The sequence below is a fragment of the Pristiophorus japonicus genome, chromosome 10 (genome assembly GCF_044704955.1).
Source record: "Pristiophorus japonicus isolate sPriJap1 chromosome 10, sPriJap1.hap1, whole genome shotgun sequence".
In the NCBI taxonomy this organism is placed as follows: Eukaryota; Metazoa; Chordata; class Chondrichthyes; family Pristiophoridae; genus Pristiophorus; species Pristiophorus japonicus.
This window is the reverse complement of record NC_091986.1, coordinates 154,215,797-154,230,637: the sequence shown is the minus strand read 5'-3', so window position 1 is coordinate 154,230,637 and position 14,841 is coordinate 154,215,797. Positions and strand designations below refer to the sequence as shown.

The 14,841-nt window shown below is 46.2% G+C and overlaps 1 protein-coding gene across 3 annotated transcripts in view; it reads left to right on the top strand.

The window, feature by feature from the left end:
• The window catches only part of cryl1 (crystallin, lambda 1), a 183,441-nt gene extending 180,295 nt beyond the window's left edge, over positions 1 to 3,146 (top strand). For 2 of the 3 annotated variants that reach the window (XM_070892192.1, XM_070892191.1), the window contains one exon: positions 2,171 to 3,146. In XM_070892192.1, the coding sequence (XP_070748293.1) occupies positions 2,171 to 2,290 (120 nt within the window). In that variant the 3' untranslated portion in view covers positions 2,291 to 3,146. The remainder of the gene's footprint in view (positions 1 to 2,170) is intronic. The other variant, XR_011595678.1, reaches the window with a different exon arrangement.
• The last annotated feature ends 11,695 nt before the right edge of the window (positions 3,147 to 14,841 follow it).

Here is a 14,841-nt window from a genome sequence, read left to right as displayed (position 1 = left end):
AGAGAGAGAGGGAGGGAGAGAGAGGGGGGGAGGGAGAGAGAGGGGAGGGAGAGAGAGAGGGGGGGGAGAGAGAGGGGGGGGAGGGAGAGAGAGGGGGGGAGAGAGGGGGAGGGAGGGAGAGAGGGGGAGGGAGGGAGAGAGGGGGAGGGAGGGGGGGAGAGAGAGAGAGGGAGGGAGAGAGGGGGAGGGAGGCAGAGAGGGGGAGGGAGGCAGGGAGAGAGGGGGAGAGGGGGAGGGAGGCAGAGAGGGGGAGGGAGGCAGGGAGAGAGAGGGGGAGGGAGAGAGAGAGAGAGAGGGGGGAGGGAGAGGGGGGAGGAGGGAGAGAGAGGGGGGAGGGGGAGAGAGAGAGAGGGGGGAGAGAGAGAGAGAGGGGGGAGAGAGAGAGAGGGGGGGAGGGGAGAGAGAGAGAGGGGGGGAGGGGGGGAGAGAGAGGGGGTGAGGGGGAGGGAGAGGGGGGAGGGGGAGAGAGAGAGGGAGGGGGAGGGAGAGAGAGGGGGAGGAGGGAGAGGGGAGGGAGGGAGGGAGAGAGAGAGAGGAGGGAGGGGAGAGGGAGGGAGAGAGAGCGGGGGCGGGGGGGTCGGGTCGGGGAACAGGAGCGCGGGTCGGGTCGGGTCAGTCGGAGGGGGGGGAGTGGGTCTCGGGTCGGGTCGGGGCGGGGGGTGTCGGGTCTCGGGTCGGGTCGGGGGAGAGCGGGTGTCGGGTCGGCGGGGGCGGGGAGCGGGTCTCGGGTCGGGGGGAGCGGGTGTCTGGTCGGGGAGGGGGGGGAGCGGGTGTCTGGTCTGGGGGGGTGGGAGCGGGTCTCGGGTAGGGTCGGGGCGGGGGGTGTCGGGTCGGGTCGGGGGAGAGCGGGTGTCGGGTCGGGGCAGCGGGGGGGGGGGGAGCGGGTCTCGGGTCGGGTCGGGGGGGGAGCAGGTCTCGGGTCGGGTCGGGGCGGGGGGTGTCGGGTCTCGGGTCGGGTCGGGGGAGAGCGGGTGTCGGGGGGGCGGGGAGCGGGTCTCGGGTCGGGGGGAGCGGGTGTCTGGTCGGGGAGGGGGGGGAGCGGGTGTCTGGTCTGGGGGGGTGGGAGCGGGTCTCGGGTAGGGTCGGGGCGGGGGGTGTCGGGTCGGGTCGGGGGAGAGCGGGTGTCGGGTCGGGGCAGCGGGGGGGGGAGCGGGTCTCGGGTCGGGTCGGGGGGGGGAGCAGGTCTCGGGTCGGGTCGGGGCGGGGGGTGTCGGGTCTCGGGTCGGGTCGGGGGAGAGCGGGTGTCGGGTCGGCGGGGGCGGGGAGCGGGTCTCGGGTCGGGGGGAGCGGGTGTCTGGTCGGGGAGGGGGGGGAGCGGGTGTCTGGTCTGGGGGGGTGGGAGCGGGTCTCGGGTAGGGTCGGGGCGGGGGGTGTCGGGTCGGGGGAGAGCGGGTGTCGGGTCGGGGCAGCGGGGGGGGGGGAGCGGGTCTCGGGTCGGGTCGGGGGGGGGAGCAGGTCTCGGGTCGGGGGGAGCGGGTGTCTGGTCGGGGGGGGGGGGGAGCGAGTGTCGGGTCTGGTCGGGCGGGGAGCAGGAGCTGGCCTTGGGAGGAGCCTCATTCACGCAGCCCCAGTGAGGCCATAGGGCTAGGGGCTGCGTGCTTCGGGCCCCTCCCACACAGTTCGGCGCCTGGAGCTACTGCACTTGCGTGCCGACTGTAGCGCGTATGTGCAGAGGTCCCGGCACTGTTTTCAGCGCCGGGACCTGGCTCCGCTCCCCCCCCACAGCTCGTGCTGGCTGCGCTGAGGGCCACAGGACCTGTAAGTAGGTGGAGAATACCGAGGATTTTTTTAGGCGCCGTTTTAGGCGCGAAGGGGCGCCCGTTTTTTTTCTTGTCGAAACTTGGGCCCAAAAAGACAGAAAAATATAACTTTGAAAATGCTGGAAAAGCATGAAAAAAGCATTACAAACTGAAATAAATCTTTTAAAACCAGCATCAGTAAACAGGTCAGAAAATGGAAAATGTGCATTTTTTAATTCAAGAAAGTAAACCAAAAGAGGTAATTTAATTATATGCTGAATAACTTCTATGAATAAAAATTACATTTGGTGAAGTTTCTGAAAAGTTTTATACGGTTGAAATTATTTTAGTGAAATGCACAATTTTTCTCTTTTTTTAATCTGCATGTTCAACATGTATGTAACCGCCTTGAATAATTTTCCACAACCCAGGCAATGTCTCAAAGGATCCCACCTAATCCAGAAAACCTCAATGCACAAAGAAGATGGAGAGACTCGTGTCTAGCTGCTCTTGCAAAATTGAATAAGGATATGAAGTCAGACTGCAAGTGAAGCAAGTCCCTCGAGATTCTGTGAAGGTTTAGATCTCATATCAGTGACCTCTTAAAATATATAACAATATAAAAGATGCAGTTATATAAACTTTCTTTAACATTAATATTAACTTTGGCTTGTCTGTTCATTTAATATCATAAATGGAATCATTTGTGTACAGCATTTGCAATTAATTTTGACCTTTTAAAAAAAAAAATCTTGGTTTTAAGAGCAATATATCTGTCAATATATATTTGTATGTATTTAGATTACTGGTATCTTTTTAACTCTTCAGAAATGGATTTATTAATCACTACAAAAATCTTGTGAATCTTGCAAATTGAAGTACTCGAGGAAGACTAAATATATTGCGGTTTGAGTAAACCAGACCATTGAACTGCAGCCAAGCGGAAAGTGGTCAATTCAATTTCCAAGTTATATATTTTTCTTGTTAAAAACATAAATTACATTTACAAGATAAAATGGACACACCTACAGTGTACAAAATTAAAAAATGCATCAAGACTGTATATCAGAGTGCCATAAGCTTCCTTTTTACTAAAATTAGTCAACACAGTCATGACTAATTTAGGGAACTCTGCGCTATACTCATTTGCTATTTCTCTAAAATTAGCATACTGTGGAAAATATACCCAATGATGTTTTATCAAGTTAACATATTAAAGAATAATTCTTTCAGATGAGAGGTTTCTCTTTCCTATAGTCTTATTAACCAATGAAAATCTTATAACTAATAACCTAATAAAATGTTAGATAATGCAAGTCATGATGGTTCATCTTATTGCACAACCTGGTTTCAGGAACTCCCTTAAATATGACTGGGTCATCAATAAAAAGTTTTGTCTGGGAATAAGCTATACATGTACTCATTCTCTGAAATTTTCAACAACTTGTATTTATATAGCACTTTCAGCTAGAAAAATATCCCAAGGTGCTTCACAGAAGCATAATCAGACAAAAGAGATATATTAGGAGGGATGACTACATGGTTTCTCAAAGAAGTAGGTTTTTAGGAGGAGAGAGAAGTGGAGCAGTTTAGAGAGGGAATTCCAGACTGTAGTGCCTAGACAGCTGAAGGTTTGGTGCCAATGATGAGGAAAAGACAGTGTGGGATGCATGAGGCCAGAGTTGAAGGCTGCATAGTTCTTAGAGGGTTGTAATGGCTGGTGAAGCTTACAAAGATAGAGAAGGGCAAGGCCATAAAAGATTTTAAACGCTAGGATGAGTACTTTAAATTTAGATGTTAGGGGACAGGAGGCTAATGTAGGTCAACAAGCACAGTGGTAATGGGTGAGCAGCAGTTGGTGTGGGATATGTTAACAGACAGCAGAATTTTGGATGAGTTGGAGTTTTTGAAGTCTGTAGAATGGCCAAGACAGCATTGGAATAGTTGATTCTGGAGATGATAAAGGCATGGATGAGGGATTCAACAGCAGATGGGCTAAGGCAGGGATGGAGACAAGTAGTTATACAGAGGTGGAATTAGGTGGTCTTTGTAATAGGACTGGACTGGACTGGAATATTTTAACTGTGTGGAACGGTTGGATAGGCTGGAGTTGTTTTCTTTGGAACAGAGGAGTCTCAGGGAAGATTTAATTAAGGTGTATAAGATTATGAGGGGCCTAGATAGAGTGGATAGGAAGGACCTATTTCCCTTATAAAGAGGTCAATAACCAGGGGGCATAGATTTAAAGTAATTGGTAAAAGGGAGTTGAGGAGAAATTTTTCACCCAGAGGGGTATGGAACTAACTGTCTGAAAGGATGGTAGAAGCAGGAACCTTTATCGCATTTAAAAAGTACTTGGATATGCACTTGAAGTGCCATAACCTACAAGGCTATGGACCAAGAGCTGGAAAGTGGGATTAGGCGGGATAGCTATTTCTGCCAGCATAGACACGATGGGCCGAATGGCTTCCGTAAATTTCTATGGGGATAATTTTTCGGGGGGTCAGCAGGCACGTTGGGTGGGAAAATGTTTTTTTGTCGGAACTCCGCTGTCAACCCACCGCCACGTGCCTTTCTCAAATGTCAGGTCTGTCAGTGCTGAACAGACCGACACGCAGTGGCGGGGGAGGCAGTTGAGCCAATTATTGGCTTGTTTAGAAGTCCTTAACAGTGATATTTTATTCCCCTTTTAACTTTACCAGGTTATCCAGGGATTTCATGCTGCTCCTGGACCCCATCTGAGGCGGAGGTTGAGTGGCCATTGAAGCAGATGATTGGTGACAGCGTTAAAACTTGTATAAAACCTCACAATTTACACCTGCACACTTTCCAAAGTCAGAGACTCTTTGGTTTCTCTCCTTGGAAGACAGATTGTGCTTTATGCAGGCTGCAAGTCTTTGTAGCTAGCTCTCCAGTCAGGCTCACCTCATCGCAACAACCTCTCTCATCTTTGACAGAGAGCTTCTGTCATCTCACCTTTAACTGGTATTTATTCCATCAGGATGGGAACCATTTACACTCTCACCTTGGCCCTCAGAATCTGACCACGATGAACCCCAACACCAGCATCACCAACAACACCAACCTTTTCCGCAATCAACTAATGCTGCACAGGACACAGGGCATCAGCCTCAACCACATTGCTACCCAGGACGCCAGGGATGGCCTCACCATGGCCAGATTTACTTCACTTGACGCTGTACACCCTGGCTGCCACATGATCCACCAGGTTGGCACCACCCCACAAAAACATGATAAAGCATCCCTACAATGTCCAAGCCATTCCTTTCACACTCATCACCATTGCGGGGGTACCATTATGTCTCACCATTCACTGCAACTCAATGAGCCATTTCCAAAGGTGCACAAAGATCTGTTCAAGAACGCAAAGTGATGAAAATAAAAATTTCAGTGTTTGACATCACATTAACTGAAACTTTACATGAACATTGCATAAAACACCCAAGTGCCTTCCCTGGTGTGTCGTTAGTTGGTCTGATTGGGCTAGGATGAGGATGAGGGGTGTTTAATGAGATAGGGAAGTGATAATATAGGTAGAGAGGGATGGGTGGAGGTGCAAGATAAGTTGGTGTGAGTAAGGATGTGCAAGAGTAGGATAGGGAAGGCAGAATGGTGGGGATGTGATGAGTGTCACAGCAGGATGAGGTTGAGTGTGGCTTTGCAGTAACGTTTCGTGATCCAGTGAGATGATTGAAAGGTTTGCGCCACTGCAGCCTGATCCTCCTGACGACAACCCTGCTTATACCTTCCTGTGCAATGTGCAACCAGGCTCTCCTGGGGAGGTCTTTTCCGCCCATGAGAAGAGAAGAGAACCTCCCTGCATGCTATGATTCCTTCCATGTTTAGCTGGAGGAAATTGCAGCTAATCGGTCACGCATCTAATAACACAAAAGGAGTGGAGGGGTCGAGACAGGTGATGGAGAGATAGAGCTCGGTTTTAGCTATGTGTGGAACCTGACCCCAGGTCTTTTCAGATTAGTATTAAAGTATCACCATGGGTAGCACTACAGCTGTAAAAGAGTGATTATTTTAAAGAATTATACAGCATACCTTGACTGATGAGAAAACTATTCAGTTGGTATATAACTACATTATTACATGGAATATATAGCACAGAAACAATAGCTAGTGGGTCACTTTTAAAAAGAGATTGTTATTCAGAAATGATCTATACATATATATTTGATCTTTATTTTTAATAGTATGAATATAGATACAATAAAGGGCTCCATTATTTTTTATTTCTTAGCAAAGAATTAGAGTAGCAACTTGGCTTGGAGGTTTATGGCAATGCAATTTCTGTTGATTTTTCAACAAAGGTCCATGTGAGTCAGAAACTATTAGAGCAATGGAGCACCACATCAAGCCACCAACAGAAACAGAATTTTTTTTAAAAGCCACCTCTAAGAGAAGCTTTTGAAATGGAGTGAAATGACACTGGGTGAAAGCAGCAATGCGGAAAAACTAAATTAGAAATAATAATACAATGGAGTGTATAATCCACCTGGGTCTGATTTACGCTACTATATTTGTTGATTTACAAAATAGTGGAGCAGAAACGTGGTGGCATAACAGAAATTGCCTGTAAAATTCTAAAATGATTTCACATTATCTGCCTTACGTGAGCCATAACGAGGAATTGCCCATATATGGAGCAAGAGGATTAAGAAATGCATGAAGGAAAGCCAAAGTAGTTGAAATAGTTGGGAGGGGCTGATGAGCACCATGGGTTACAATTCTGCTTCTATGATGCTGACACATGCACCGTGATTTCCTGCCTGTGATTATTGATGATCAGCGTTCTCTTTAAAAGCCCGACTGCCTTCCTGGTTCTCTGTGTTTCGACTTCCTCGTGTCAAAGCTGGAAAGGGATCAAAGACCTTCCAACAGACAGAGATATTTATCGACTACCGAGACTATCTAACAAACTGATTATTGATATATTAAGTACCTTTTGTTTAAGTGTCTTATTTTACTTGTTTTAAAAAGCCAACATTAAAATTAAAATTTTTACTTTGCAAATCCATGCTGAGGAAAAATGTTCAAAAATCTCAATATGACAATCATCAAGATATCTGTTTCCCCATAGGACCAATAGAACTAAATAGTACAGCTAAGTTTTCATCGCAACAGCATGGCTTATAAGCAGCTGTCAAACGAGATTGTACTTTCCCCTCGTCCGGTGCTGGCCTACTGTGCATCTCCTCCCCTCACCATCGGTGACAGAACTTTAAGCCATCACAGCCCTGCATTCTGGAATCCTGTTCCTAAACTCCTCCACCTTCAAAAACCTCCGCAAAATGTATTTCTTTGACCATGGCTCTTGTCATTTTCTCAACTCTTCTAACTCTTCCTGTGTCTAATTTTTCCAGCCATAATTTCTGAAGTGCCTTGGGATGTTTTACTTTTTAATGGGATGCGGGTGACACTGGCAAGGCCAGATTTATTACCCATGCTTAATAGCCCTGAGAAGGTGGTGGTGGGATTTCTCCTTGAACCACTGTGGTCGCTTTTCACACGATGGCCTCATGATGGTGTTAGGGAGGGAATTATAGAATTTTGATCCAGCAAGGTTGATAAGGTCACAGGGCTGGATGGTGCTGTTGAAATTTGACAGTTGCTAAAGTGCATCCTGTAGAAAGCAGTTACTATAAACACAGTATAAAAGCAAAATACTGCAGATGCTGGAATCAAATAAAAACAGAAAATGCTGGAAATCTCAGCAAGACCCGCTGAGATTTCCAGCATTTGCTACTTTTGTTACTGTAAACACAGTGCCTTGGTAGTGGCGACGATGAATATAGCGTTTAGTTCATGGATCAGTCTTGCCAAATCCAGTCGTGAATGATGGTGGACAATTAAACAACTAACAGGAGGAGGAGGCCCCATGAACATCCCCACCCACGATGATAGTGGAGCCCAGTCCACGAGTGCAAAAGAAAAGGCTGAAGTGTTTACAACCATCTTCAGCTAGAAGTGCCAGGTGGATGATCCACCTCGGCCTCCTCTGGAAGTTCCCACCATCACAGAAACCAGTCTTCAGTCAATTTGATTCACCACATGATATCAAGCAACAGATCCACCAAAGGCTATGGGCCCCAACAACATCCTATCTGTCATGCTGAAGCTTTGTGCTCCAGAATTAGCCGTGCCTCTAGCCAAGCTGTTCCAGAACAGCTACATCAGTGGCATCTACCTGACAATGTGGAAAACTGCCCAGGTATATCCTATCCATAAAAAGCAGATCAAGTTCAATCCGGCCAAATACCACCCCATAGGTCTGCTCTCAATCATCAGCAAAGCGATGGAAGGTGTCATCGACAGTGCTATCAAGTGAACCTTACCAATAACCTGCTCACCAATGCTCAGTTTAGGTTCTGCCAGGACCACTCAGTTCCAGACCTCATTACAGTCTTGGTCCAAAGATGAACAAAAGAGCTGATTTCCAGAGTTGTGTTGCGAGTGAATGCCCTTAACATCAAGGCAGCATTTGACCAAGTGTGATATCAAGGAGCCCGAGTAAAATTGAAGTCAATAGGAATCAGGAAAAGATTCTCCAGGAGCCATACCTAGCACAAAGGTTGTGGTTGTGGTTGGAGGCCAAACCCCTCAGCCCAGGACATCGCTGCAGGAGTTCTTCAGGGCAGTGTACTAGGCCCAATCATCTTTAACCATCACTGATCTTCCCTCCATCATAAGGTCACATGTTTGCTACTAATTGTACAGTGTTCAGTTCCATTTGCAACTCCTCAGATAATGAAGCAGCCCAGCCCGCATGCAGCAAGACCTAGACAACATTAAGGCTTGGGCTGATAAGTGGCAAGTAACATTTGCACCACACAAGTGCTAGTTAATCTCCAACAAAAGAGAATCTAACAACTGCCCCTTGATATTCAACAGCATACCATTGCCGAATCCCCCACCATCAACATTATGGGGTTGCCATTGACCAAACTTAACTGGACCAGCTACGTTAATACTGTGGCTGCAAGAGCAGGTCAGATGCTGGGTATTCTGCAGCAAATGACTCACCTGACTCCCCAAAGCCTTTCCACCATCTACAAGGCACGCCAGGAGCGTGATAGAATACTCTCCTCATGCCTGGCTGAGTGCAACTCCAACAACACTCAAACTTGACACCATCCAGGCGAAAGCTTGATTGGCAACCCATCCACCATCTTAAAACATTCACTCCCTCCATCACTGACACACCGTGGCTGTGGTGTGTATCATCTACAAGATGCACTGCAGAAAATCGCCAAGGATTCTTCGGCAGCACTTCTCAAACTCACAATCTCTACCACCTAGAAGAACAAGGGCAGTTGGCGTATAGAAACACCATCAACTCTAAATTGCCCTCTAAGTCACACACCATCCTGACTTGGAAATATACCGCCATTTCTTCGTTGTCGCTGGGTCAAACTCCTGGAACTCCCGAAAAACACTATGGGACTACCTTCACCACACATAGAAAATAGTGCAGGAGTAGGCCATTCGGCCCTTTGAGCCTGCACCACCATTCAATATGATCATGGCTAATCATGCAACTTCAGTACCCCATTCCTGCTTTCTCTCCATACCCCTTGATCCCTTTAGCCGTAAGGGCCATATTTAACTCCCTTTTGAATATATCTAACGAACTGGCCTCAACAACTTTCTGTGGCAGAGAATTCCACAGGTTCACAATTCTCTGAGTGAAGAAGTTTCTCCTCATCTCGGTCTAAATGGCTTACCTCTTATCCTTAGACTGTGACCCCTGGTTCTGGACTTCCCCAACATAGGGAACATTCTTCCTGCATCTAACCTGTCCAATCCTGTCAGAATTTTATATGTTTCTATGAGATCCCCTCTCATTCTTTTAAATTCCAGTGAATATAAACCTAGTTGATCCAGTCTTTCTTCATATGTCATCCCGGGAATCAGTCTGGTGAACCTTTGCTGCACTCCCTCAATAGCAAGAATGTCCTTCCTCAGATTAGGAGACCAAAACTGAACACAATACTCAAGGTGAGGCCTCACCAAGGCCCTGTACAACTGCAGTAAGACCTCTCTGCTCCTATGCTTAAATCCTCTCGCTGTGAAGGCCAAAATGGCATTTGCCTTCCTCACCGCCTGCTGTACCTGCATGCCAACTTTCAATGACTGATGTACAAAGACACCCAGGTCTCGTTGCACCTCCCCTTTTCCTAATCTGTCACCATTCAGATGATCTGCCTTCCTGTTTTTGCCACCAAAGTGGATAACCTCACATTTATCTACATTATACTGCATCTGCCATGCATTTGCCCACTCACCTAACCTGTCCAAGTCATCCTGCAGCCTCTTAGCATCCTCCTCACAGCTCACACTGCCACCCAGTTTAGCGTCATCTGCAAACTTGGAGATATTACATTCAATTCCTTCGTCTAAATCGTTAATGTATATTGTAAATAGCTGGGGTCCCAGCACTGAACCTTGCGGTACCCCACTAGTCACTGCCTGCCATTCTGAAAAGGACCCGTTTATTCCCACTCTTTGCTTCCTGACTGCCAACCAGTTCTCTATCCACATCAATACATTACCCCCAATACCATGTGCTTTAATTTTGCACACTAATTGTGCCACAGAGGACACACAGTTACAGCCATCTGCTGCACAGCATGTGAAGATAGTACTCAGCCTCCACTGATATGTGATGCTCCGCTAGCAAATTCTCTTTATAGATGACTCCTAAGAACATCGTCTGCGCTAGAGTCAGGGACAGATTTTTTCTGAGCCTCCTGAAGAGCATCAAGTTCCTCTTCCTCTACCATATCCTTTGGGTTCCTTCCGTTCTGTGACGCACCCAATGACAATTCCTCATCTACACTATGTTTAAGAACTCTGATAACCTCCAAATTAGTCCTGCTGATTTTATTTAACCAAAAAGCATCCAAATTATTGACCAACTTCAGAAAACAACGATAACTTTCATTTATATAGCACCTTTAACATAGTAAAACATACCAAGGTGTTTCACACGAGCATTACCAAACAGAATTTGACACTGAGCCACATAAGCAGATATTAGAAATAAAAACATAAAATACTGCAAACACTCAGCAGATCAGGCAGCATCTGTGGAGAGAGAAACACAGTTAACATTTCAGGTTGATGAAGGTCATTGACCTGAAACGTTAACTCTGTTTCTCTCTCCACAAATGCCTGACCTGCTGAGAGTTTCCAGCATTTTCTGTTTTTATTTCAGATTTCCAGCATTCACAGTATTTTGCTTTTGTTAAGGAGATATTAGGACAGGTGACCAAAAGCTTGGTCAAAGAATATAATTATTAACCATGCGCTCCGTGGCCTCTATAGTGAATCCTCTCCTCCTCCTCCCACTGAATCACAGAGCTGATCCTGGTATTAATTACCAAGGTCAAAGCAAAAATTAGAAACAGTATAATGATTTTTAAGGTTTGAACTTCACCCCTTTAGTCATAGAACCACTGTGTGCCTCAGTTGTTCGATCACATTAAAAGTTTCTCACAGTTTAAAACAAGGTGAAATCCTCAATATTGTTTGACTGAATATTTAAGTGACAAAAGATCCATTCAGAGTAAGTGTCTCATTTTACAGAAAATTGAGGATTAGCTCTAGTTTCTTCCTCCTCAAATAGTCACGAATATCAAACATGAAGAATCAAAGAATTTTGTGCCAAGCCTTTTGCAAAAAAAATCATGTTTGACGCCAAAGCATTGAACTCTACATAAAGGCCTCACTGTAAAACTGTTTCAGCTTGGGCAGGCTTCCCATTTTGACGACGCATCCTTTCCCTAAATGAAATACTATCTTGATACTAGATTTTCAAAAGGGAACTCTATACACCAGATTGTATGAAAGTTCGAAGAGTACACACTTTTAGAGATTGTCACAATTCTTTATAGGAAGCTGATCTGCAGATGTTTTCCTGTTTTTCTTAACTTCAATCTTTCCTTCCAATATAAATTATGATTTTATGAGCAATCAGAATTTAACACTAACTGTATGAAATAATCTATAATTCAGTTTGCACAGCCTTTCACTTTAAATCTCATAGCTGCGCTATTAAATATTCACTTACAGAGAGCTTTTTTCTGATCTTTTCGGTCCTTACCTGCCCAACTGATACTTTACACAATTGTGCTCCTGACCGGGAGCCCTGCCTGCTGGAAGTGTGTATTGGGAAATTGTATGAATAAATAAGATCCTGGGTTAGATCAGCAGAACAATTGAACACAGATCAAAATAGTTTTGATGGAGTACTGTGCAGATCTGGCCATCTAATCATAGGAAGGATATTGTTGTTCTTGGAGAGTACAGAAGCAAGCAACAGAAGTGACTTAAGGCATGAGGTGAAAAGAACAATTTCTTCTATTGTTATAGCTTATTTAACATATAAGATGTACCAAGAGGCTTTATAGAATTAGCATATGGAAAATTGATGCCAGGCCAGAAAATAAGAGTTTGAGGGGTAACTAAAAGCTTGTTTGAGGAGATGAGTTTTTAAGAAGTGTATTAAAGGAATAGAGAGGTGGAACAGTTTAAGCAGGGAATGCCATAGATTAGCACTCAGTTGGCTGTAGACCCGCCACGACGATGAGGCAAAAAGAGGATGGATGCACAAGAGGCCAGAGACAGAGCAATGGAGTGTTTGTGGTGTGTGGGGTGAGAGGTTTTAAGACTATACGAGGTAGGGTGGGGTGAGCCATAGAGGAATATAAAGTTAAAGAACCCAAAACTCCATGGAGCACAATCCCAGCAGTTATGTTGGGGTAGTGCCCGCCTTGGAACTTGCTGTTGACCCTACTGAAGTTCACAGGATCAGGCGAAACTGCCTGCATCAGCAGATCTTTGGCAGAAGAACCCAGAAATATTGGAAGAAGATATTTGGCCTGGGGTGGGGGGGGTGAAGGGGGGGGGGGGGGAGAGTACTAAGTCTCCCACCCCTCAGAAATTGGTAGATTGTGACCATAGCAGTACCTCCACATGTTAAGGAACCACTTAAAAAAATATTTTAAAGTTGTTTCCTGATCGTCGAAGTAGCAGACCTCAAGCCCAACCTGAACCAGTTCAGTGAGATCCATTGCGCCCTCATGTCATCAGTGGTACTAGCCTCCAATCATATATTGGATTCCATGGAGGCCAAGAAAGTAGGAACTCCCAGTGTAGGGACTAGAGTTCATGCCTTCTCTGAATAAGTGCCATTGTTTGAGCAGGCAGAGTTCAAGGCCAATATTTTTTTTATTCGTTCATGGGATTGGGCATTGCTGGCAAGGCAAGCATTTATTGCCCATTTCTAATTGCCCTTGAGAAGGTGGTGGTAAGTTGCCTTGTTGAACCGCTGCAGTCCTTGTGATGAAGGTACTCCCACAGTGCTGTTAGGGAGGGAGTTCCAGGATTTTGACTCAGCGATGATGATGGAACGGCGATATACTTCCAAGTCAGGATGGTGTATGACTTGAAGGGGAACTTGGTGGTGTTCCTATGTGCCTGCTGCCCTGGTTCTTCTAGGTGGTAGAGGTCGCGTGTTTGGGAGGTGCTGCAATGCATCTTGTAGATGGTACACACTGCAGCCACGGTACGCTAGTGGTGGAGGAAGTGAATGTTTAAGGTGGTGGATGGGTGCCAATCAAGCGGGCTGCTTTGTTGTGGATGGTTTTGAGCTTCTTGAGTGTTGTTGGAGCTGCACTCATCCAGGCAAATATTCCATCACACTCCTGACTTGTGCATTGTAGATGGTGGAAAGGTTTTGGGGTGTCAGAGGTGAGAGACTTGCCACAAAATACGCAGCCTCTGACCTGTTCTTGTTGCCACAGTATTTATGTGGCTGGTCCAGTTAAGTTTCTGGTCAATGGTGACCCCTCGGATGTTGATGGTGGGGGATTCAGCAATGGTAATGTCATTGAACGTCAAGGGTGGTGGTTAGACTCTCGCTTGTTGGAAATAGTCATTGCATGGCACTTGTGTGGCACAAATGTTACTTGTCACTTATCAGCCCAAGCCTGGATATCGTCCAGGTCTTGCTGCAGCGGACATGGACTGCTCCATTATCTGAGGAGTTGCGAATGGCACTGAACACTGCAGTCATCAGCAAACATCCCCACTTCTGACCTGATGATGGAGGAAAGGTCATTGATGAAGCAGCTGAAGATGGTTGGGCTGAGGATTCTGCCCTGAGGAACTCCTGCAGCGATGTCCTGAGGCTGTGATAATTGACCTCCAACCACCACAACCATCTTCCTTTGTGCTAGGTATGACTCCAGCTAGTGGAGAGTGTTCCCCTCCATTGACTTCATTCGGAATAAGGTGGACGAATTAACTGCGCAGATAGCAGTTAACGGGTATGATGTAATTGGCATCACGGAGACATGGCTCCAGGGTGACCAAGGCTGGGAACTCAACATCCAGGAGTATTCAACATTTAGGAAGGATAGACAGAAAGGAAAAGGAGGCAGGGTGGCATTGCTGGTTAAAGAGGAAATTAATGCAATAGTAAGGAGGGACATTAGCTTGGATGATGTGGAATCGGTATGGGTGGAGCTGCGGAATACCAAAGGGCAGAAAACGCTAGTGGGAGTTGTGTACAGACCACCAAACAGTAGTAGTGAGGTTGGGGACAGAATCAAACAAGAAATAAGGTATACGTGCAATAAAGGTACTGCAGTTATCATGGGCGACTTTAATCTACAGATTGATTGGGCTAACCAAACTGGTAGCAATGCAGTGGAGGAGGATTTCCTGGAGTGTGTTAGGGATGGTTTTCTAGACCAATATGTCGAGGAACCAACTAGAGGGCTGGCCATCCTAGACTGGGTGATGTGTAATGAGAAGGGACTAATTAGCAATCTTGTTGTGCGAGGTCCCTTGGGGAAGAGTGACCATAATATGGTAGGATTCTTTATTAAGATGGAGAGTGACACAGTTAATTCAAAAACTAGGGTCCTGAACTTAAGGAAAGGTAACTTCGACAGTATGAGGCTTGAATTGGCTAGAATAGACTGGCAAATGATATTTAAAGGGTTGACGGTGGATAGGCAATGGCAAACATTTAAAGATCACATGGATGAACTTCAACAATTGT